At 44.1% G+C, this 25277-nt stretch overlaps 1 protein-coding gene across 6 annotated transcripts in view; it reads right to left on the bottom strand.

Annotated features, from left to right (window-relative positions):
* Positions 1-25277, bottom strand: part of OGDH (oxoglutarate dehydrogenase) — a 394430-nt gene that overhangs the window by 15979 nt on the left and 353174 nt on the right. For 4 of the 6 annotated variants that reach the window (XM_087427987.1, XM_014793632.2, XM_087428462.1 and 1 more), the window contains exons 5-11: positions 24039-24083; positions 14666-14781; positions 11749-11903; positions 11440-11586; positions 10856-10946; positions 10294-10473; positions 7250-7378 (exon numbers count right to left, since the gene is read on the bottom strand). In XM_087427987.1, the coding sequence (XP_087284113.1) occupies positions 7250-7378; positions 10294-10473; positions 10856-10946; positions 11440-11586; positions 11749-11903; positions 14666-14781; positions 24039-24083 (863 nt within the window). The remainder of the gene's footprint in view (positions 1-7249; positions 7379-10293; positions 10474-10855; positions 10947-11439; positions 11587-11748; positions 11904-14665; positions 14782-24038; positions 24084-25277) is intronic. The other 2 variants (XM_087428642.1, XM_087428584.1) reach the window with 1 other exon arrangement.

Below are 25277 nucleotides of genomic sequence, written 5' to 3'. Positions count from 1 at the left end.
GGTGGTGAGGATGTGGAGAAAAGGGAACTCTTGTGCACTGTTGGTGGGAATGTAAACTGGTGCAGCCACTATGGGAAACAGTATGGAGATTCCTCAAAAAATTAAAAATAGAACCACCATATGATCCAGCAATTCCATTTCTGAGTATTTATCTGAAGAAAATGATATCTCAAAAAGATATATGCACCCCCTGTTAGCTGCAGCATTATTTACAATAGCCTAGACAAGACTTAGGAAACAACCTAAGTGTCCATCAATGGACCAATGGATAAAGAAAATGTGGCATATGTATACAACAGAATAGTATTCAGCCATAAAAAAGAAGGAAATCCTGCCATTTCCAACAACATGGATGAACTTTGAGGGCATTATGCTAAGTGAAATAAGTCAGAGACATACAAATACTGTATGATCTCACTTATTTGTGGAGTTTAAAACAACAGGGGCTGGCCCGGTGGTGCAAGCAGTTAAGTCCACATGCTCCACTTCAGTGGCCCGGGGTTCGGGGGTTTGGATCCTGGGTGTGCACCGACGCACTGCTTGTCACGCCATGCTGTGGTGGTGTCCCGTATAAAAAAGTAGAGGAAGATGGGCACAGATGTTAGCTCAGGGCCAATCTTCCTCGGAAAAAAAAGAGGAGGATTGGCAGTGGATGTTAGCTCAGGGCTGATCTCCCTCACAAAAAAAATAAAAATAAAACAACAGTAACAACAAAAACTTGAACTCATAGATACACAGAACAGATTGGTGGCTGCCAGAGGTGGGGGGTGGGCAAAAGGGGTAAAGATGGTTAAAAAAAATAAAAAAAGAAAGAAAATTGCCCAAATTTGTCAAAAGATACAAATCTATGGATTCACAGAAGCTGAATGATGCCAAGTCACTTCAGTGGGGAAAGACAGTCTTTCCCATAAATGATGTAGGGATGACAAGTATCCACGTGCAAAAGAATGAACTGGGCCCCTCCCTTGCACCATACACAAAAGTTAACTCAAAATGGATCACAGATGTAAGAACTAAAACTATAAAACTCTTAGAGGAAAACACAGCAGTAAAAACAAAACAAAACAAAACAAAAACTTTTGTACTTCGAAACACAACATCAAGAAAGAGAAAAACCAAAGAACGGGAGAAAATAGTTGCAAATCATTTATCTGATAAAGGGCTTGTATCCAGAACATATATATAAAGAATTCTTCAAATAAAAAGACAATCCAATTTAAAAATGGGCAAAGGATCCGAACAGACATTTCTCCAAAGAAGATATACAAATGGTCAATAAACACAGGAAAAGATTCTCAACATCATTAGCCATTAGGGAAATGTAAATCAAAACTATAATGAGATACCACTTCATACCCACTATGATGGCTAGAATAAAAAAGACAATAACAAGTGTTAGTGAAGAGGTGAAAAAATTAAAAGTATCATCCACCGCTGCTGGGAATGTAAAATGGTGCAGCCACTTAGGAACAGTCTGGCAGTTCCTCAAAAGGTTAAACACAGAGTTACCATGTGACTCAGCAATTCTACTTTTAGGTATAGATCCAAGAGAAATGAAAATGTGTCCACACAAAAACTTGTACACGAAAGTTCACAGCAGCATTATTTATAATAGCCAAAAAACAGAAACAATCCAAATGTCCCTCAACTGATAAATGGGTAAATAAAATGTGATATAGCCATATAACAGAATCCTGAATAGAAGACCTGACATGCTACAATATGGATGAACCCTGAAAACATTACACTAAGTGGAAGAGGCCAGTCACAAAGGACCATGTATTATATGATTCAATTAACACGAATGCAGAATAGGTAAACCTATAGAGACAGAAAGTAGGTTAGTGGTTGCTTAGGGCTGGGGAGAATAGGGACATAGGGCTATGATAGCTAAAGGATACAGAATTTCTTGAGATGATGAAAATGTTCTAAAACTGACTGTGGTGATAGTAGCACTGTGTGAATACACTAAAAACCACTGAATTGTAGACTTTAAATGGGTAAATTGTATGGTATGTGAATTATATCTCAATAAAGCTGTTAAAAAAAAAAGACACATCATAGTCGAACTTCAAAAACAGAAGACAAAGGGAAAAAAAAAAACCTTCCCATGAAGAAAACTCTAGGCCCAGAAGTGTTTTACTGGCAAATGCTACTAAACACTTACAGAGCAAATATAACAATTCTACACAAACTATTCCAGAAAATAGGAGAGAACACTTCTCAACTTATCTTATGAGGCCAGCATTCCCCTGATACCCAAACCAGACAGACATTACAAGAAAACCACAGACCAACATCCTTCACGAACAGACAAAAGAATTTCACATTGAAAAATCAATTAATGGGGCCCAGCCCCATGGCTGAACTGGTTAAAGTTCCGTGCACTCTACTTTGGTGGCCTGCGTTCTCGGGTTTGGATCCCAGGCGCAGACCTACTCCATTCACCAGCCATGCTGTGGTGGTGTCCAACGTACAAAAAATAGAGGACAGACTGGTACAGATGTTAGCTCAGGGCTAATCTTCTCAGCAAAAAAAGCAAAAAAAAGAAGAGGACTGGCAACAGATGTTAGCTCAGGGCAAATCTTTCTCAGGAAACAAAAGAAAAGAAAACAAAAATCAATTAATGGAATTCACCATTAGCAAACCATATGATCATCTTAATACATGCAGAAAACATCTGACAAAAATCAACATCCATTCATGACAAATACTGTCCACAAATTAGGAACAGAGGGAACTTCCTTAGCTTGATAAAGGACATCTACAAAAACCTATAGATAGCATCATATTTAATAATCAAAGACTGAATGCTTTCCTTCTAAAATTGGGAACAAGGAAAGGATGTCCCCTCTCACCATTTCAACATTGTGTTGAGGTCCTAGCCAGTGCAACAAGGTAAGAAAAAGAAATACAAGGCTTGGAAAGGAAGAAATAAAACTGTCTCTATTTGAGATCACATGATTGTCTACAACGAAAACTCCTAAGAATCCTCAAAAAAACTACTAAAAGTGAGTTTAGTAAGCTTGTGGGACACAAAAAACAAAGTGTACAACATACAAAAATAAATTGTATTTCTATATCCTAGTGACAAATAATTGGAAATTAAAATGAGAAAAAGTACCATTTACAATAGCTCCAAAATAATGAAATATTTAGGTATAAATCTAACAAACATGCAGGATCTGTATGCTGAGAACTGCAAAATACCTATGAAGGAAATAAAAGAAAATCTAAATAAACGGAGAGATTTACTGTCCTCTCAGATTAAGACTCAATATTGTCAAGGTTGTGATTCTTCACAAACTGATCTATTGATTCAACACATTCCTAATCAAAATACTACCTTTTTCTGGAAATCAACAAGCTGATTCTAAAATTTATATGAAAAAGCAAACAACTTAGAATAGCTAAACCAATTTTGAAAAGTCACAAAGTTGGAAGACTCATACAACCTGATTTTAAGACTGACAATAAATCTCCAGTATGAAGACAGTGTGGTGTTGGCAAAAGGACAGACACACAGATCAATGGAAAATAACAAAAAATCAGAATAGACCCAAATAAACATGGACAATTCATTTTCAACAAAGAATAATTCCTTCTACAAACTGTATTGGAACAACTGGACATCTTTAAGCAAGAAAAAAACTTCAGGGCCGGCTCCGTGGCTTAGCGGTTAAGTGCGCGCGCTCTGATGCTGGCGGCCCGGGTTCGGATCCCGGGAGCGCCCCGAGGCACCACTTCTCCGTCCAACGTGAGGCCGGGTCCCACGTACAGCAACTAGAAGGATGTGAACCTATGACATACAACTATCTACTGGGGCTTTGGGGGGAAAAAACTGAATAAATAAAATCTTAAAAAAAAAAAAAAAAAAAAAAAAAAACTTCAAAACTCAAAATATGTCACAGATTTAAATATAAAACATAAAATTATAAAACTTCTAGAAGATAGGGGGAAAATCTTTGTGACTTTGGTAAGACAAAGTTTTCTTAGATTCAAAACCAAAAACATGATCCATAAAAGAGAAAATTCATAAACTGGACTTCATGAAAATAAAAAACTTTTGTTCCATGAAAGATACTGGTAGGAGAATGAAGATAAGCCATAGAGTGGAGGAAAATCTTTGTATAACACATCTGTGATATGGGACTTGTATCCAGAATCTATAAGAACTCTCAAATTTTAATAAAGCAAATAGCCTCCCTTGCTAATGGGAAAACACCGAAAGATTCCTTTACCAAAGAAGATACATAGACGGCTGGTTTGTGTAGGAAAAGGTGTTCAACATCTTTCGTCTTGAGGGAAGTACAGAGTAAGCCACACAAGATACTACACACTTATCAGAATGGCTGAAATACAAAAATATCGACAATACCTTGAGCTAGCAAGGATGTGGAGCAAGTGGAACTCATTCACTGCAAAATAGTACGGACGTTTTGGAAAATAGTTTGGCAGTTTCTTATAAAGTATAACATATAGTTAACATATGATCCACAGTAATTCCACTTCTAGGTATTTACAAAGAAAAAGAAAAACTGATGTTCACACCAAAAACTGTATGTGAATGTTTACAGCGGCTTTAATCGTAATTGCCAAAAGCTGAAACAATCCCAATTCCCTTCAACGCGTGAATGGATAAACAAACCGTGCTACAACCATGCAACCAAGTGCCATGCAGCAACTGAAGGAACAAGCCATGGACACACCCGAGAACACAGATGAATGTCAAATGGGTTATGTTGAAGGAGAGCAGCCTGACTCAAAAGGCCACGGACTGTAGGTCAACGTTTATTAGACACTCTGGAAAAGGCAAAATCACAGTGCCTGCCAGAGGGTGGGCTGTGAAGAAGAGCGTTTTCTGGAGTGATTAAACTCTCATATCTTGATGATGGTTACATGACTATACGCATTTGTCAAAACTCGGAGAACTACATGGCAAAATGGGTGAATTCTACCATACCATGGCAAAATGGGTGAATTCTACCATTAAATTATAATAATAAAAAAACTAATAAAACATTTAATGTTTGATTTAACACTCGTCTCTAGACCTAATCTTGTTGATTGTGCCTCCACATTCTGAACTTTAAGAGTTCTGAATCCTGATTCCAATACGCAACAGCGCTTCTCCTAGGCTCTGGGTCAGCTTTCTCTGTGCTCCACCTGTCACTGATAAAGTGCTGAGCCGGCCAGGGCCACAGGGAAAACTGTGTGCTGCTGCCACCAACCCATTAAGCAGAGCTTTCCAGTAGGTGTGATGAAATCAGGTAAGAAGACATGGCTACACCACTGTCCATATCATATTTCTCAACCGTGTGCACAACGACGTAACGAAACACTTGACCAAGGGCCTGGGTGGCATTCCATGACAGGGATATGGCCCTCGTAGGCTGAGAATCTATTCAGATCCTCTTCCAGGGACTAGAATCTATCCTTTTTATTCCTTAAAAAAATTTAGAAGTCTTGGGCACCTTTCCTACTTGCCAAGATTCATAAGAGATTACCAAGTAGGTTCTGCCATCTGAGTAAATTATCATTTTAAATCTCCTGGGATGGAATTCACGTGAGTCTGGAGAGTACTCATGGAAAAGCATTTTTCTTTTTAAAAAAACTATCCTGTGTTATCTTGGGCTTCCAGTCTCTGTGAATGATCTTTGCTGTACTTGCTGCAGATTGAAGACCATTCTCCTTTTATTATTTCAGCCCATACTCACAAGCAGTGAGTCCACTGTTCTTTTTTGTTTGTTTTTTAGACCTTTCTCTTTCCTTGGCAGTTTTTCAAAACTCTTCCTAATATTGTTCCTTGAAAGAAAGCAGATCAAATACTGGCTCTCAAGCCAGTTATTCAGTCTGTTTGCTCAGTTTTCTCTTCTGTACAACGAGATGACACCACCCTCTGCAGGGTAACAACAGTATGGACTAAGTATGTATGTGAAGTGCCTAATTCAGTGCCTGGCACATAGCAGGCACTTAATAAATGGTAGCTGTTATCATTTTGTGTGTTATATTCATACTCGGTAACATTCCTTGCCTCTTTTTGTGTCTGACCTTTTACATTTTGAGCTCCTCAGCCTTTACTACATAACGACCACATTTACCTTAATGTTTACATTTTCCCCTCTTCCTCTCAACTCCTTGCTGGGACAGCTGCAACTGTTTCTCTGTCCTCCTCTAACCCATTCTGCATGTAGCAACAAATCACGTTTATGAATCAGACTGTATCTTATAGTCATGTCCTTGCTTCAGTCCCGCCGGTGGCCTCAGTGCATCTGGAGTAAGAGCCCTTTCCTTGGGGGCCTTGTGGAAGTTGGCCACTGGCTGCTCTCTCTTGCATTAACCAAACTTCAGCTGTGATGGCCTCATCCCCTCCCTTGGACACACGGACCCCTTCCTTGCCTCAATCTGCTGCTCCCCAACATTTGCCTACCTCACTGTTCATCTCCACTTAAAGATCAACCCTCAGAGAAACACCTGCTGACTAAGCCCACACCTGGTAGGTCCCCTGTCCCCACACTGAACTAGAAGCTCCTCGAGGGCCAGGAGCTTGCCCTTTCTCTGCCTGGTAACTAGCACAGTGCCTGTACTGAAAGGCACTTGAATATCTGATCTATGAAAGTTCACATGAGTTGGGGAGACACACCCTCGGATATGGCTGGTGGAGGAAGTGACAGCTATAACAGCGATATGTATCGGAGTTGGGCAGAAATTGTCACCTACAAGAATGTTCATCACAGCGTTATTTAAAACAGCGAAAAATGAGAATCCTAGCAGTCTAGGATTAGACTAACACGGCAATGTCTATTTTATGAAACAACTTATAATGGATGTTTTCATTAAAATTAATATTTTAAGAGTATATAATAACATGAGAAAACAATGTGGTAAAAAAATGGATATAAAACTGTGTATATAGAACCTTAGTTTCTTAAAAAAGAAAAGCCATTTGTATGTTTGTGGGTCTAGAAGAAAATATTCTAAAATAATATCATTAACTTAGTGTAATTAAAATCCCTCAACTTAAAAAAAAAGTTTTCTGTTGTCCAAGTTTTTTATAATAGACATATTTTTCTAATCAGAAACAACAAATGTTCTAAATAACTAAGAGATGTCATTCTAAGTAAGAATGATGTGAGATAGAACCCTCAGGAGATAGTCTGATCAGAAACCCGATGCTGTGAAGTCTGCGGCCTCCTCCGCCACAAAGACCCCGGAGCCCACCCAGAGCTCGGAGCCCAGCCCAGGTTACCTGGTTGTTGACGACCACGTGGACGGTGCCGTGAGTTGTGTAGGAAGGCAGGTCGCTCAGGTGGAAGGTCTCGTACACGATGCCCTGGCCAGCAAATGCAGCATCCCCGTGCAGAAGGATGGACATGACCTGTAGACATACAAAGGAGACCCCAAATCCAACACACTCCTGACCGCTGTGTCCACAAGGTGCTCTGGAGATTAAGTCACAATCTGCTTTTCAAAAAATAATGTGCTTTGAGATCATTTCAAACTTAGAAAGAAAGTGGCAGGAGAGCATAAAGACCCCCCAGCTTCCCCAACCTGCTAGCAGCTGGGTGGCTCTGCTCCACATCTGCACACCCACCACCCTGTCGTCTGCTGCAGAGTCGATGCCCACCACCTTTGAACATGCCACACAGGACCCTCGTACCAGGAAGGCAAGGTTGGCTCAGCACCCCATCTACCCCTCTTGCTGTGTGTCCTGGGCCTCCTCAGCTCCCACCACCACCCAGAATCTCAGTACACTGAGCCCTCCATGCCAGGAAAAGAAGGTCCACAACGTGCTTCCCAGGGACAAAACCTAGATTTTAACAGAACTCCATGTGTCCTGCTTTGGTGGATGCAGGGACACTCAAGAGCTCAAGTGGACAGTGGACACAAGTGTCGGGTTTGCACACGGGCCTCCTCTGAGGGGTGCAGCTTTGCCAGGTCCCAGGTGGGCCCCCTGTTGGGCAGGAAAGTCACCAGGAGACTTTCTTCTTGATGGCCTTTGTGTGTGTTTCTTCTCTGCACAATCTTGACCTTCTCCGTCAACACACTTCACGCCTAGTCTCCCCTCTCGTTGAGCTACTTCTCTTGATCTTCTGGTGAAGCCATACTCGCCCAGCATCAGGCTGCATGGCTGTCCCGGTGGTTCCCTCAGCATGGTGCTGGCTGCTGAAATCACCACCCTGCACTCCTTGTGTCTGACGGCGCCCCAGTGGCCCCATCTGGACCCTGGGAGGAGCAGCTGTTTGTGGCAGGTCGTCCTGCTGCACCGGGGAGCTGCTTTCCCACACAGATACCCCAAAGGCCACATCAGCCTTAAGCCAAATTGGGTCGGGTTCAATCTTGCACCAGGTTATAGAACAACCTCAGCCACAGTTATAGAAATTACTATAGTAGTTTTTCTTAAATGCCGAAAATTATGTAACACATACTCCAGCTCCCTGAATTCTGGATTTAACAGAAATCAGATAATTGCCTGGGGGTTTCAGAAGAGTGGCAAGGAGAGCAGCTGTGAAGGACTGGTGGAGTCTGGACCCGCTACTGAGGATGGGCGCGGGTCGGGCGGCTCAGAGAGAGCGGTGGGCTGGGGGTCTTGAGGGACGGACTGTCCACACTGGGCAAAGGCACACGCCCTAGGACAAGTGTCTGGCCACCATCCAGGGCTAACCAGCCTCCCTCGGCCTCGCAACCCACAACTGGACCGATCGGTGCGATCATTTGAAGCATTTAAATATCTTCCACCACTTCTCTCTAGTGATTTCATTCCTTCTCGGGACATTGCCAGCATTCCCAGTGAGTACTGCTTGAGTGGCCTTTTGTCTGTAATTTACGAATGTGGATGTCACACACAGTTTTCTGCAATCTCGTTCCCCTATGCGACTGCAAATGTTCTACAAGGACAGTGGAGATGCTGGAGGCACTAGTCAGCGACGTTGGTCCCCTCCCCACCCCTCCCCAGCCACTGTGTCATTGGTGGTCTTGGGGGCTGCGTGGGAGGCCCCTTTCCATCTACTTGGAGCTTCTGTGGCACTGTGCAGGCCCCCAAACCCATGGGAGTAACGTCCACGTCCCGACATCCTCCCACGGGCCACAATCTCTCTCTGTGGCGGGTGTCCATCGATGCAGGAACCACTTCCTGTTCCCAATGTCACCCCCCGCCCGGACCCCTTCACCTCTGATGGCAGTTTCCCTTCTTCTCATTCTCCAAGCCTAGTAATAGTATCCTTATAGTATTTGAAGTTACAGAACTCAGTAAACTTATACTTGGTTCCACCTTTAAAAAGTCTGACCCTCTCCAGGGCATCCCTGGGTGCCCCCTACCCCGGCCTCTTCCCCACTCTGCCCACAGTGCCTCCCAACCCACCTCCATCTTTGCCCCATCTCTCACTCATCTCCAGAGAACATTCTTTCTGTTCTGCCTACCTCAATCTTGCTGTTTCTTCAATTAAATGTAACAACTGCCTGCTCTGTCGATGAGGTTTGACTGTCTTTTACTCCACTTCCGACTCTAGTGCACACCGACATATCCCTCTTCTGAAGTTCTTTACCAGTTCACTTGCAGCTCTGTGTCCCACTGTGCAGGTTCTATTAGCTTCCTTACCTATGACCTTATTTCCAGGAAGAACAAGAGGTGCTTGGGAGCAGGCGGTGATGCTGACTGTATACTCTCCAGAACAGAGACGCACACATTCACAAACACTTGATTTTCTGATTGCTTGGCTTTGAGGTCATCATTAAGTACTAAGAACGATACAATTTGTTACAGACCGACTTCTATCTTGAGATTAAACAGGACAAACAGAATCCATCGAAGATTTCTATACACAAGCAGGCTGGCCAACAAACTTTCAGCATTCACTGTCACACACCTGGAAAATGCCGCCACCAAGGCCACCCAGACCTTGAGCTGTGCTCCATCTGTAAACGGTGCCACCCTGATATCAACGCCACCCTCTCTCCTCACATCTGTCAATTTTACGATTCCTCCTTCAGGCTTACTCACATCTTTTTCTTAAGACTCTCTCCTCCTGTTCAGTGAAAACGCCTCTTTGTCCATTATGCTATTTTGCAAGCCTGGCTTCTCGGCAGATGCGGTGATGATGAAGGCAAACCACTCCCCACCCAGCTCTAGCAGTCACAACGTGGGAGACAGCCTATCTGTAAGCAGGACTACTATACTACCGCTACTCTTTCAAACTCCATTCACAATATTTTGTTAACTTCCAGAAACGTGAGGTCTGAGATGTGCCCAGGGCTGCGAGCCTGCCATGGACTGTCTGGCCCCTGTGGCCTTACCTTCTTCCCTTCTGTGTCCCCACAGTAAAACTGCTCGGCTTTGGTCTTGCCCATCACCACGGGGTCGGCAGCCTCGAGGTGGGAAGGGTTTGCCACCAGCGACAAGGTGATGTTCCTGTCAGTCACACGGTTGATCCGCCGGTGATACATGCCCAGGTGGTATTTCACGTCCCCAGAACCCTGACAGCACAAACACTGAGTCTTTATTCCGGGCAGGACACAACAGCCCTGTACTGTGTTATTTCTACTCCCAGAACCGCCATTTCTGGAAGGGTGGGAAGGCTTTGTCCCAGGATGGCTCCCACCCAGGGCACAGAGAGAAGGTCCCTTGGCCAGAGGGGCAGGTCCTCGCCTCCAGCAGGGAGGACTGTGGGGGCTACTGGGCCGCCAACCTGGTGGCCGTCCTTTTCTCTGAGAGGACGGCAATTGGCTGCCTCCTTTGTGAAGGTATGGAGGTATGAAAGATCTCATCCTCCGGTAAATCTTTCCCAAGAAACAAGTGGAGGAGTCTTGTGTGGGCTGGAGCTATGCTGGAAGTTTCTAAAAGAAACGAGTGCCTCACCTCATCAGCTGCCTCCAGCTTTGAATCGAACTGACAGAATATCTGCTCCAGCTCCTTCCTGATGACATTCGCAAGCACGTTCAGCCGCCCCCTGGGACACACAGGAGGTGAGCAGGGCCCAAGTGCAGCGCCCCAGGCAACAGGTGACGCTGTTCCACCCGTTCCTTCCCCCGAAGGATACAGCAGGGCCTCAGTTTGCAGCCCGAGAAGAGCTGAGACCTCAGCTGCTGTGGGACACCCAGCCTCTGCTCGTCCTTGGCCTCCGCTGCCTCCCCCAAGCTGTGGTCTCCACTCCCCATCACCGAGCAGCCTTCCCTCCAGGTTAACCTCCCTCTGCTGTGACCCTTGCAAGGGCATTCGGGTTTAATTTTTATAAGATGCAGCACAATGTCAAGACGTCTGTCTGAAACCACTTGTGGCCTTTGGCGTGACAGTGACTGCAGAGTAAGGGGGATGCTGTGGTGACGGTCATCCTAGTGCAGGGATGCAACTGTGTGCCAGGCGAGCTCCACCCACTGCTTGCTCGGCGCCCTGCCCTGTGCTTTGTTTGTGTGCAGGGCTGCCAAGTGGGGCCAGGCAGTTACCTGTGGGGCATTCCCATGATCACATAGTCCACTCCGTTCTCACTGGACTTGTCGATGATGGTCTTCAGGGCAGGGATCAGCACCTCGCAGCCTTCCAGTCCAAAGCGCTTCTCGGACGACCACTTCCGCTGTAGAAACTCCTCAAACCTGGATGGGAACCAAGCCGTTCTGAAGAGCCATGTCCCCAGGGCCAATGCCACTCACGTGAGGCTGCAGCCACACCCCAAACCTACCCACCCTGGTTGACAGGCCGAGCCACACCGACAGGACCAGCGTGTTCCACGCCCCACCCTGAGCGCAGCCCCACACCTGGTGGACCGCACAAGCCTGGCCAGCAGGGTCCGCTTCTCCTCATTGGTGAACTGCATGATTCCGGGCGTCTCAAATTTCTGCCGGATCCACTGGCACTGCTCCAGGTCGTTGATGAACATGAACTCCACTCCAATGTGCTGACAGTAGGCCATCTGTTTCACACAAACACACGCACAACCAAGAGGATGTTCACAGAGAAGGCGGAGAGGGACAGGTGGCCTTCCTTTCAAGTGTACCCAGGGCAGAGATGCAGCGCAGTGCCAGGCCTGGGCCAGCAACCTCCTTGTATTCCCAACACGGCCACGAAATGCTTCCTCCAGGGACTCAGGGTGCACAGCCCAATGAGCAGGGAGGGACAGTGAGAACCGCTAGATCAAGGCACGGTCCCTTTGTGGTGGGAGGATGGATGCGCCAGCTGGGGGACAAGGCCAGACTCTGCCCAGTGCCGTAAGAAAGAAAGGCCCCGTGCTGCCAGTGGATAACACGGCTCAATGGCTAGAGTCATGGGCTTTTGATTTTAAATTCTACTTTTAGTACTGACTCCTCTTGGGAACGTCAGGTCCTACAGAAGCACGATTGCACATATCACAAAACAAAGGGTCCTGAACAGAGCAGGCACTTCCCACACCACCACTCTCACATCGCAGCTGGGAAGGAAGCTGTGCATCCTGTGGAAAACCTAGGGTGACCTGGGCAATGTGCAGAACAGCTCTGCACAGGCAGGAGCTCAGACATGAGCGGGGCTCAGTGGGAAAGGAAATGAAAGTGACAGACAGAACAGGACGGCCAGAGGAGAGCTCAGCGTCAGGGTGGCCAGCTCTCTGGAAACCTCTCCCTGGGACCGTGCCGGGCAGCCTTCTGCAGGCACCCACGGCTCTCCTGAGCCAAGTGACTAACATTCCTCTCCCCCCTCCACCTGCCAGCTGTCTTGGGGTCAGAACAAGGGGCCAATAGCAAACCCTGAATCAGCTCTGGAGTTAAGGAAATGCCCCAGTGTGGCAAGAGATTTTAGAGACCCTGAAAAATGCCTTTAAAGGTCTTTGCAGCAGCCACACTGACAAGCGCCGGGTTTTGCTTGGTGGTTCCCTCCATAGCCCCTTCGGTTTTCACACCAGGCATGGAAGCTGGCTGGCACAGTGCAGGGGGAGGATGTGCCTGGGATTCCAGTGGCAGGCACGGACCTGACACCAGGTCCTTCTCGGCTGAATCCCCAGAAGAAATAGGCAGCAAGTTTTAGGGGCTGATTCTTAGCTTCTCCCTCTAGCGGGATAAATGTTAGGAAGACGAGATGTCACACTTGCTCTAACTTTTCAAAGAGCTGCAAGCTGATCATTATGTCATGGGACCAACAAAACACCTTAAGCTCTAGATCCCAGCAGTGATCTAGTGCATGCCCATATCATATGTAAACATAAGTAATGCACTATCAGCAGGCAAGTGTACCCAAGTGCCTGTAAACCGTGAGAATGGGGTGTTCTAAGCTGGGTTGACCAGAATGGGAAGCTCTCTCGGAAAAGCCCTGGACCTGGGGCGCTCTGGGGACAGGAGGTGTTATGGCTGGGACCCCTGGAGTTCAGGTCCAACTGTCACATACAGTAAGAGCCCAACTCCTGGGCCCTGATACCGGCACAGCAAAAGTGAGAGCCACGGGGCTCTATGCCCCCTTCAAATGCCGGGATCAGAGCACCCTGGGACTCGAGATTTAGAGCAAGTTAACCACAGGGGGCACTCCAGGAAGGAAACATGCTGAAGGGTGAACCTAAGAGGATGAGGGACAACTGCAGCTTGCTGTCGGGATGGTATCCCTCCAGAAGTCTTTCCAATTAGGCAGGAAGGCTTAACTACAAGGGCTGAGCTCCCCGCTGGAGACTATCTGTGTGAAGGAGGTGCTGGTGCCCAGACTCATCTCTTAGTGCAGACTGGTTTAATTACACCGCTTTCCAGACAAACAGATAAATCTCAAATAACCAAGGGAATGGGATGGGACACACAAGCCTAGGGCTGTAAGTCTGACAAATGACATCTACATGGGGTGCCGTTTCTGGGGTCTAGACAATAGGAGAACTCTTACATCAGCAATGTCCAACAGAAATACAGTGTCAGCCACACATGTAATTGAAAGTTCTCTAGTAGAAAGAGAGCAATTAATTCTCAGTCTTTGATCCAATATGTCAAGATATTATCTTTTCAATATTTAAAAAGTTATTCAGATATTTTGTACATTTCCAGGGCTCAATAGTCACATGTGGCCAATGACTACTATTTGGACAGAGCAGGTCTAGATATTACAGTCAAAGTGGTGAGACTGGCTACAAATCAGGGAAAACGGACAGGTCCAAAGGTCAATCCCCTCAGCTGACCCTGCCCACACCTCCTTGTTGCCCACTCCTTCTTGATGTTGGCACTAGGTCACCAGGTTTCCACACTTCTCTTTCCCCACAAACCTAGAAGTGATGAAGGCAAGGGAGCTCCAAGCTGAGATGCTGACACACAGCTGCCGTGTGTGCGGAGGAGGGCCCCGGCAGACTAGTGCTGACCAAGTCCAGAAAGGAGAAGGAGAAGAAAGAAAATGCGAGAAGGACGAGGAGAATGGAGGCGCAGGGAGGATGAGCAAGTAAACAGACCTGTGTCTGGGCCTGGGGCACCACCGGGCATCCTGCTGGCTAGTCCAAGCTGGGGACCCCACACATCTGAAACAAACTCCCACCGGGATTGGAAATTTTTTCTCTTTTCTATGGCTGATTGTAAAAACATGGATTTCTATCTACAAAATAGCAAAAAAGCTCTCCTTCCCTTATATTTGTTAAAAATACAGGACCAAGAAAAAAACAACCTAGTTTGGTGGCCTCCTGCCAACACATGCTTTCACCAAGTCCACTAGACTTTTCTGGAAACTGAGCTTGTGTTTCTTTACCTCCAGCCGCCGGATGATCTCCCGCAGAGGAAGCGCCGACTCCTGGCCCCCGATGAACGTGGTGGTGGGCAGGTGGAAGACCTTGTCCAGGTCAGACTCGTCCAGGCCGTAGAACCCTACGGGGCGAGGAGACACGGGCACAGCCACACGGGGGCCACAGTTTATGGAAAGGGGAAGGGACTCCCCAGGGGAGAGAAAAGAGAAGAGAAAAATCATAAAAACCTCTGATATATATGAAAATAAATAATATTTTACAGCCAGAAACACAAACTTTAGCAACAAACGAAAGCTGAGAATATTACTGGGCATTATAGGTACGTGAGAATAAAATTCATAATTAGTCCAGTGCATCAATTATTCATAATTTAGAGAAAAATGTATTTCAAGGTCCCAAAGACACAAAGCAATTTGGGTTTGAAAAGGCACTGGGTAAGTCAATCAGAAAGTAAATGAAAAATAGTTAAGGAGGGAATTCAAGTAGAAAATGAGGAGCTGTGCAGAATAGGTCATATACGTATTAGATGGTGGTAACATTCGTATGCGGCGAGTGACAGGAAGCTAGGAGACTGAGGAGTGAGGGACAGTCACTGAGAAGCTGAGTGGTCTGTGGGGGAGCAGGGCTGAGGGTCACACAGCTGACCTCTGAAGAAGGACAGCACCCTTCTGGAAGTACTTCGAATCGCACATTCTAGACCAATTCCCCGGACAGTACTTGGCAGTGACAGATCTAATTCTTACTCTTCCCAATCTAGTACTAACAGATATTTACTGACTAATCACTAACCAACTGACTAATCATTATCTAACTAACTAACCACTCACTAGTTAACTGACTACTCACTAATATTTCCTGGAGCACTGACTATGTGCAAGGCACCTCCTCATCTGAAAGCCTATTTCAAACTGATAAAAACGTGATGGAAGGGCTCTCAGGGATTATACGTTTGTTTCATGTCACAATACAGTCATGCGCCACATAACGACGGACCGCATACATGATGGTGGTCCCATAAGATTAGTACCACACAGCCTAGGTGTGTGGTAGGCTATACCATCTAGGTTCGTATAAGTACACTCTATGATGTTCACACAATGATATCACCTAACGACACATTTCTCAGAACATGTCCCTGTCGATAAGTGACGCATGCCTGTAACTATCAAAGGGGAAAAGAGACTTGGAGGAAAACGGTTAGGTGACACTGTAGGTTAGGCTCCCACATACCCTGAAACAAAATACCTGCTGGAGGCAGGCAAAGGTGCAGTTCAGAATCACTTCACACCAACATCCCAGACGCCAGGACGAAAAGTGAAACTCAACGAGCACTCCAATCTCCAACACCTGGCTGTGCAAGATCAGATCCTTTCCTTGTTTCCTGGTCTAATTAAGTGTAAATAAGACATAAGGGCCCTGTACAGGACTCAAGCAGTCGCTTGCAAACACAACTGCATTCAGTGTATCTGAATCTATGGGAGATTTGTAAAAATGCACGTCCAGGCTCCCACCCAAGAACTGACTCAAGTGGTCATGGTGGGCCAGGAATCTCCCTGGGTGTTCCTATTCTGACAGCCTTTATTTATCTAATGCTTAAGGATACGTGTTTTTTTTAAGTCTTAAAAGCAAATCCTACATTTTTCAAGTCACTTTTGTTTTATTAAAACAAAGGCAACCTGGCTTTGTTTACCTGGGGGTGGTGATGGCAGTAGTGGCTTGGTTAAGCCTACATGCCCATTTCCTGCTGCTATTCTATCAAGAATGAAGATGGCCATCCTGTGGGCCTGGTGAAGCGCAAGGCTCTGGCCACTCACAGCCCAGCTCGTGGTGTTTATGGAGGAAAACCACAATCATTTGGGGGTCATTTTTCGTAGTTGATGAAAACATTCAGCAGCAGGGCTCAAGGAACCAGCGTATCCAGACTGCACACTCTGTTGGGAACATCTGGATTGGGAAGCTAACCAGTGAGGAGCGTGCCCCAGAAGAGAACCTGGGCTTGTTGCAACCTTTCAGCATGAAGAGCCCTTGGCCTCACCAAACGTGCGGTTCTATGTTTCCTGAACAGATCATTTTTGGGCCGTCCTGCTGAACCTCAAAACCACTGGTGCTGCTTCTGTGTTCTTCAGTTATCTGAGAAATTAAATCTACAGATGCCTGCTTCTTTGAAGGTGGAGTAGACATATTCCTCCCTATTCCCCCGCTACGTGCAACTAAAAACCAAGACAACATATGTAAAACAAATAAGATGACTCCGAAAGGTGGAGAAGGCAGAAAAGCCAAGGAGGTCCCTGGGTTTCCTTTGGCCGTCTCATATCTCAGGCTTGGAGCAAAGAACCAGCAACCCAGAAACTCCCACAGGTGCAGAAAAAACAAGCCCCAACAAAAGCTGCTCTCTCTAAACATCCAGGAGAGGGGCAGCCTGGCAGGACAGAACACTTTTAGACAATAACTGCTCTTTTCCACCCAAACACACAGAGCACACTGTAGCCCCAACCACACCCTCACCAAGATGCAACACGCTCTGACCTCCAACCCCCACCCTAAGGTTTCAGAGAAGACCCAAGAGGGAGCCCAAACTCTCATCCCACCCACGGGAGGTAATGCGCCACTTTAATGTCAGTGGAGACCTAGGGGGACTATGACCTCTATCCCCACCTGAGAGTAACTAGGTAGGCCCCTCCCTACCAGAGCAGTGTTCAGAGGAGACCTTCTATAACAGAGATTTAAATAAGATTCCAAGTCTCACAATACCCAAAAGGTCCTGGTTTCAATAAAAAAAGTCACTCATAACAAGAACCAGAAACATCTCAGATTAAATGAGAAAAGATAATCAACAGACACCAACACCAAAATGACACATTAGAATTATCTGACTAAGATTTTCAAGGAACCATCATCAAATAATTTCAGACGCAATTAGAATACGACAGAGACAAATGAAAAAAAATTAAGTCTCAGCAAAGAAATAGAAAGTCTCAGCAAAAAACTGAAGATATAAAGGACCATATGGAAAATTTTGAAACTGCAAAATACAGTAACTGAAATTAAAACTCAGTGGATAACTCAATGGCAGAATCAGGGGACAGAGGATTAGTGAACTTCAGGACAGAATAGAAATTACCCAATGTGAAAAGCAGAGAGAAAAGAGACTGGAAAAAAATACGAAGAGAGCCTTGGAGACATGTGATGCTATTAACAAAAGATTTCACATTTGTGTCAATGAATCCCAGGAGAGAAGGAGGACAGCTGAAAAAGGACTCGGAAAATGACGGCAGAAGACTTCCCAAACACGGCAAAGACTCAAACTGACAGATTCAAGAAGCTGACTGAACTCACAGAATAAACCCAAAGAAACCATGCCAAAACACACCATAATTAAACTTCTGAAAATTAAAGACAAAGATAAAATCTTGAAAGCAACCAGAGTAAAATGACCCCTTCCTTAGAGGGAAAAACAACTTGAGCGACAGTGGACTTCTTATCAGAAACCATGAGGAAGGAACCAGAAGGAAGTGGCACCACACTTCAAGAGCTGAAAGAAAAGACTTGTCTCCCCAGAAACCTATATCCAGCGACAATATCCTCTGGGAATGAAGGTGAAGTCAAGACATTCTCAGATGAAGGGTACTAAGAGAATCTGTCACCCTAAATAAACGGCTAAAGAAAGTTCTCTAAACAGAGAGGAAATGATATCAGAAGGAATCTGAGACATCAGGAGGGAAGAAACAATATAGAAAGCAAAAATATGGATAAATAAAATAGACTTTCCTTCTCCTCTTGACAATTTATTTATTTATTTATTTTTTGTGAGGAAGCCCAGCCCTGAGCTCTCATTCATGCCAATCCTCCTGTTTTTTTGCTGAGGAAGACTGGCCCTGGGCTAACATCTGTGCCCATCCTCCTCTACTTTATACAGGATGCCACCACAGCATGGCTTGACAAGCAGTGCATCCGTGCGCCCCTGGGATCTGAACCTGCAAACCCTCGGGCCACCGAAGCAGAGCACGAGCACTTAACTGCTGCGCCACCGGGCCGGCCCCTCCTTCTCCTTTTGAGTCTTCTACATGATGTTTGATGGTTGAAGCAACATAATAACACTGTCTGATGTGGTTGTAAACATATGTAGTGGAAATATTTGAGACAATTATACTATAAATGGAGAGGGTGAAGGTATATAAAGGGAGGTATGTTTCTATACTTCACTTGAACTGGTAAAATGATGACACCAGTAGATTGTGATAAGTTATGTGTATATAATGTCATACCTAGACACACTAAAAAGGCTAAAAACACAAAGAGATGTGACAAAAAACACTATATATAAATAAAAATGCAATTTTAAAATGCAGGCTTAAAAACCCATAGGAAGTCAGGAAAAAGAAGGCAGAAAAATAAAAAAGAGGACAAAGAATAAAATGGTAGACTTAAGTCCTAATATATCAATAATTACATTAAATATAAATGATCAAACTACACCAATTAGAAGACAGAGATTGGCAAAGTGGATTAAAACAAGAGGACCCAACTATATGCTTGTCTACAAGAAACTCAGTTCAAATATAATGATATAGATAGACTGAAAATAAAAGGATGGAAGAACATATATCATATCAACACAATCAAACCAAAGTAGGAGGGCTGTATTATTATCAGATAAGGTGGACACCAGAGCAAAGGAAATTACCAGAGGCAGAGCGGGACATTACATCATGATAAGGGTCAATCCACTCAGAAGACACAGCAAGCTGAAATGTGAGTGCACCAAACAAGAGCTGCAAAATATGTGAACAAAACCCTGAAAACTGAAAGGAGAAATAGACAAATCCACAGTTATAGTTGGAGACTTCAACACCTCTCTCTTAATAACTGATTGAAAAAGTAAATGGAAAATCAGCAAGGGTGGAAAAGGACTCAACAACCATCAACCAACAGGATCTGATGGACAATTATAGAACATTTCACCCAACAAGAGCAGAAAGCACATTCTTTCCAAATGCCCAGAGAACATACGCCAAGACAGACAATACACTGGATCATAACAAAAACCTCACAAATTTAGCAGAATTGAAATCATACAGAACACATTCTCTGACCACAATGGAATCAAACTAGAAATCAATGACAGAAAGATAAACAGAAAATTTCCAAATTCTTGGAAACTAAATAACACACTTCTAAATAATCCATGGGTTAAAGAGAAAACATCAAGGGATATAAAAAAATGCACTGAACTGAATGAAAATGAAAATACAACATATCAAAGTTTGTGGGACAGCTAAAGCAGTTCTGAGAAGGAAATTCAGAGCAGTAAATGCACTCATTAGAAAAGAGAAAAAGTCTCTAATCAGTACTCTAAGCTCCAACCACAAGAACCTGGAAAAAGGAGGGGAAAAAAATACAAAGAAAGCAGAAGTAAGGAAAGAATAAAGAGCAGAAATCAATGAAATCAAAACAGCAAAACAAGAGAGCAAAACCAACGAAACCTGGAGCTGGTTCTTTGAAAAGTTCAATAACATTGAGAAACCTCTAACAAGACTAACAAAGAAGACATAAATTACCAATATCAGGAATGAAATGGGACATCAGGATAGACTCTGCAGATACAAAAAGACAATTAGAGAATAATAGGGACAACTCTAAATACATATGTTTGACAACTCAGATGAAATGAACCATCCTTACAACAACACAAACTGCCACTACTCATCCAATATGAAATAGATAACTTAAATACCTCATGACTATTAAGGAAATTGAATTAATAAGCAAAAAGCTTCTGAAAAAGAAATCTCTAAACCCAGATGGTTTTGCTGGAAAATTCTACCAAATGTTTAGAGAAGAATTAATAACAATTCTATACAATCTCCTCCAGGAAACAGAATAGGAGGGAAAATTCTCAACTCACATTATGAAGCTAGGATTACCCTGATACCAAGAGCAGACAAAGACAGTCAAAAACAGAAAATTACAGACCAATATCCCTCTTGAACACAGATGTGAAAATATATACAGGTTTCCCCTGCTATCTGAAAGTCTGCTTTATACCACTTTGCTTTTACAAAAGACCTACATTAGTACTTGTTTTTGTTAACTGAAAGGAATCCAAACAGGATTTCCCCTTTTATTAAAAAAAGTTGAAAAGCAAAAATAGCATTGTTTGTTTTGCAGCGAGCTGTTTTATAGGCAGCATGGACCACGAGCAGTGAGAGTGGTGCTGCCAAGCTCCTTCCCCAGGAAGCACACTCACCATTAAGCTGCCATAGCTTTGAGCTGTCTGTGAGCATCTACGCTTTAGCTTGATTTATTTTCGTAGGTTATTTTCTGGGCCTGGGAACACTCAAAAACTTTTCTCATATAAATTAATGGTAATTGCTTCTTCATTTTACACGATTTTGGCTTACAAAAGGTTTCACAGGAATGCTCTACTTTCGGAGAGTGGGGGAAACCTATATATAAATGCAGCAATATACAAAAAGAAATATATACTGTGACCAAGTGAGGTTTATGGCAGTAATACAATGTTGGTTCAGTATTTGACAATCAATCAATATAATCCACCATACTACCAGGTTAAAGAAGAAAAATCATCATCATATCAACAGATGTAGAAAAAGTATCTGACAACACCTATTTATAATAAAAACTATCAAAAGAAAGGAATAGAGGTGAACTTCCTCGATCTGATAAAGAGCATCTACAAAAAAATCTACAGCTAATATTATTCTTAATGGTGAGAGACTGAATGCTTTCTCCTTAAGATCAGGAACAAGGGAGCGATGCCCATTCTTACTGCTCTTATTTAACATAGTGCTGGAAGTTCCAGCGAGGGCATTTAGCCAAAAAAGGAAATAAAAGGCACACAGATTGGAAAGAAAGAAATATTTGTTCCTATTTTCAGATGACATGATTGTCTACATAGAAAATCTTCAGGAATCTACAAAAAAAAAAAAAAATTGAAAGTCCTAGAATAAGTGACCTTGGCAAGGTCACAGGACACAACACAAACATAAAAATCAATTGTATTTCTAGATATTAGTGATGAATACGTGGACACTAAAATTAAAAAGAAAAAAAGAAGAAATGCTTATGTGTAAATCTAACAAAATATGTACAGAACTTGTATAATGAAAACTACAAAAAGTTAATGAAAGAAACCAAAGAAGATCTAAAAAAATGGAGAGACAGACCGTATCGTGGATTGGAAGGCAATATAGTAAAGATGTCAATTCTTTTAAAATTGATCTATAGATCTATAAATAGATCTAATCTATTAACACAATTCCTACCAAAATGTCAGTCAGATTTTTTGTAAACATAAACAAACTTATTCTAAAATTTATATGGAGGGGGCTGGCCCCGTGGCATAGCGGTTAAGTGCGCGCGCTCTGCCGTTGGCGGCCCAGGTTTGGATCCTGGGTGCGCACCGATGCACCGCTTGTCAGGCCATGCTGTGGCGGCATCCCACATAAAGTGGAGGAAGATGGGCACGGATGTTAGCTCAGGGCCAGTCTTCCTCAGCAAAAAGAAGAGGACTGGCATGGATGTTAGCTCAGGGCTGATCTTCCTCACAAAAAAATAAAAAATAAATAAAATTTATATGGAAAGAAAAAGGCCCTAGAACAGCCAAAACAATTCTGAAAAAGGAAAATAAAGTTCAGCAGCTACAGTAATTAAGAGAGTGTGGTACTGGTGGAGGGACAGACTCCACCAGACATGGATTAAAGGAAAAGAACACAGAGCCCAGAAATAGACACACATGAATAAGTCCAACTGATTTTTGACAAAAAGAAAAAAAAGAACTTTGACCTAAACTTCATATCTTATACAGAGATTAACTCAAAATGGATCACACATTTAAACGTAAAAATGCAAAACTATAAAACCTTTTACTATGAGAAAATCTTCACGATCTAGAGCTAAGGAAAGAGTTTTTAGACTTGACACCGAAAGCAAGATCCATAAAAGGGAAAACTGATAAATTGGACTTCATCATAATCTAAAACTTGCTCTGCCCAAGACCGTATTAACCAAAGAATGGAAACAACCCAAAGATACTTCAATGAGCGAATGGTTAAAACAACTGTGGGAGCCCCATGGCAAGGAATGTCACTCAGTAATAAGAACAAACAAACTACTATTACAAATAACCGGATGAAACTCTAGAATATCATGCTGATTGAAAAATACCAATTCCAAGACGTTATATATTGTGATTCCATTTGTATAACATTCTTGAAATGAGAAAATTAGAAATGGAGGGCCGGCCCCGTGGCCTAGCGGTTAAGTGCTTGCGCTCCGATGCTGGTGACCCGGGTTCGGATCCCGGGTGTGCATCGACGGGCCACTTCTCTAGCCATGCTGAGGCCGCGTCCCACATACAGCAACTAGAAGGACGTGCAGCTATGACATACAACTATCTACTGGGGCTTTGGGGGGGAAATAAATAAATAAATAAATAAATAAAATTTAAAAAAAAAAAAAAAAAAAAAAGAAATGGAGAACAGGACAGTGGTTGCCAGGGGTGGGATGGAGGGGAAGTGGGTGTGCTGCTGAAGGGCAGCAGGGAGGACACTGGGGTAACACACTATGTTTACAAGATGTTACCACCGGGAGAGCTGGCTCAAAGGTACACGAGACCTCTGTTATTTCTTACAACTGCATATAAATCTACAATTATCTCAAAATAAGAAGTTTAATCAAAACTAGAGTCTCACAGATATTATGAGTAAGATGGAGGAAAAAGAGAACTTCTGAGAGATGCCTGGCATGGAAGGAGATTGGCCGCTGGGGAGAGTGACAACAGGCAGATGACCCCCAGCACCCCACTCTGGATTCCTCAAAGGTGCTCTGCCCAGAACCAAGGGTCATTAAGGATTCCGTACTTCATTAAGTAAGTTTTTATCAATACTTCAATTGTCCTTCAAACATGGGAAGATCAAAATGGAAATCTTGTCAAAAATGCCCAGGAAGCAAAATCTGAAAGAATCCAGAGTCCAGTTGAAGGCACAGCGCAGAATGTGGAGGAAAGGGGGTGCCAACATGCAGAATGTAGTGTGGCCTCAGGTCCCCACTGGCTGCAGCAGGCGCTAGAGACAGCCTACACTAAAGACAGGAGCCCAGCGAAGCAATGGTGAGACACAGGCGAAGGTGACAATGCTCTTCAGAACACAAAATGGCCAGAGACAGAAACGACACGCTAGGCAGCTCTTCCTGTCGGTTAATAACTCAACGACGGGAAAAACGTATTTCAAAACAATGAACAAACCACTTAACAGAGTTGTGTCAACTTTCCCCAAAGTGCATGCGAGGAAAAGTTGCACATCTTGTTCAAATGAAGTCCTCAGCTCCAGAAAAGTGAAAGGCTCGTTATTTCCATACCTCCTACTGTTAGCATTCGAAGTCGTTCCTTGAAAACTGCAAGATCTGAGAGGCAGAGTGGGGTGGCATGGGTGAGCGCAGAGGAAAAAGACAGGTGAGAGTTAGTTTAAAAAAACCCCAAAACACCCAAAACCCTACACCGTTACCGCAGTGACGGGTAGCACAAACACTGTCACACAGACACAGACACCGAAGGAGAACAGGGTGGGTTACGTGATCTGAGAGTTATTTTGGTAAACATGGAAACCGCTCATAAACAGCTGGAATATAGTGAATCTAAAGGAGGGAAAGGCCGCTCCCTGACACTCGGAAGCCATCGGGCGGCATTGTCTGAGACCTCCTCACTTCACCATCCCAAAGTGGCTGACACACAGCTCTCCTCGAAAGTCCAATCCACCTGAGACTACTTTGGGATGAAAAAACTGGGGAAAAGAAAATGAAAAAGCCCAATTTTTAGTGTACCATTCCTCAGAACTGGAGCATCAGGCAGTGGACCAGACCCTAAACCTCAAGATTCTGACAGATTCTAAAGAATGGAAGGTGGGTCTTGGTCTCCCAACACAAGAAGGCAGAACTAGAATGGAGAAGCTCAGCTGCTGAGAACACAACCCAAGAGTCACACGCACAGCTGCACACTCCGGCCCATGAGCTTTTCACTGTACCACACCTGGAAGATGTTTATCTGGACACACAAAACACCTTCTCCTGACCCTCGTCGCATGGGTGCGTGGGCCCAGGAATGGGGACAGGGAGGTTCAAGGTAACTGGGTGCACAAGGCCCAATGGCTAAGTGGTCAGAGCATGGTCACCATCACTGCAGCTGCCCCCTGCCTTGGGAGAGCAGAGGAAGGCCAACTGACGTTTCCTTGGAAGTTGATGGCAAGAACTCTGACTCAAAGAGGACACAGGGACTCCTGCTCTGGGTGGGTAAAGCTCTCCTCCTTGCCTTGGGGACAACAGCACACACAAAGATCTTAGAGCCAGTGGCTCTTAAGACAACAGAATATCCAGGTTCTGCACAAAAGTGTGGATGTTTTGCTTAAAGCAAGAATAAGGAGTCTTCATTTTTCTCCTTCAATCCTCAGAATCAAGACCTAGAATCACACCAAGTGGCCTTTGGCGCTGCCTGTGGAGTTCCTCCCAGCCTCAAAGGGAGCTGCAAATGCACCATCTCTGTCAAAAAATCTAAACGCAATATGATAAAATGTTTACATTTGTTCATTCTGAGCACTGGGTATG

The sequence above is a fragment of the Ceratotherium simum genome, chromosome 1, assembly GCF_057802395.1.
Source record: "Ceratotherium simum simum isolate JZ-2026a chromosome 1, ASM5780239v1, whole genome shotgun sequence".
Classification (NCBI taxonomy): Eukaryota; Metazoa; Chordata; class Mammalia; order Perissodactyla; family Rhinocerotidae; genus Ceratotherium; species Ceratotherium simum.
The sequence above is the reverse complement of the archived record's forward strand: the minus strand, read 5'-3'. Positions and strand labels throughout refer to the sequence as shown.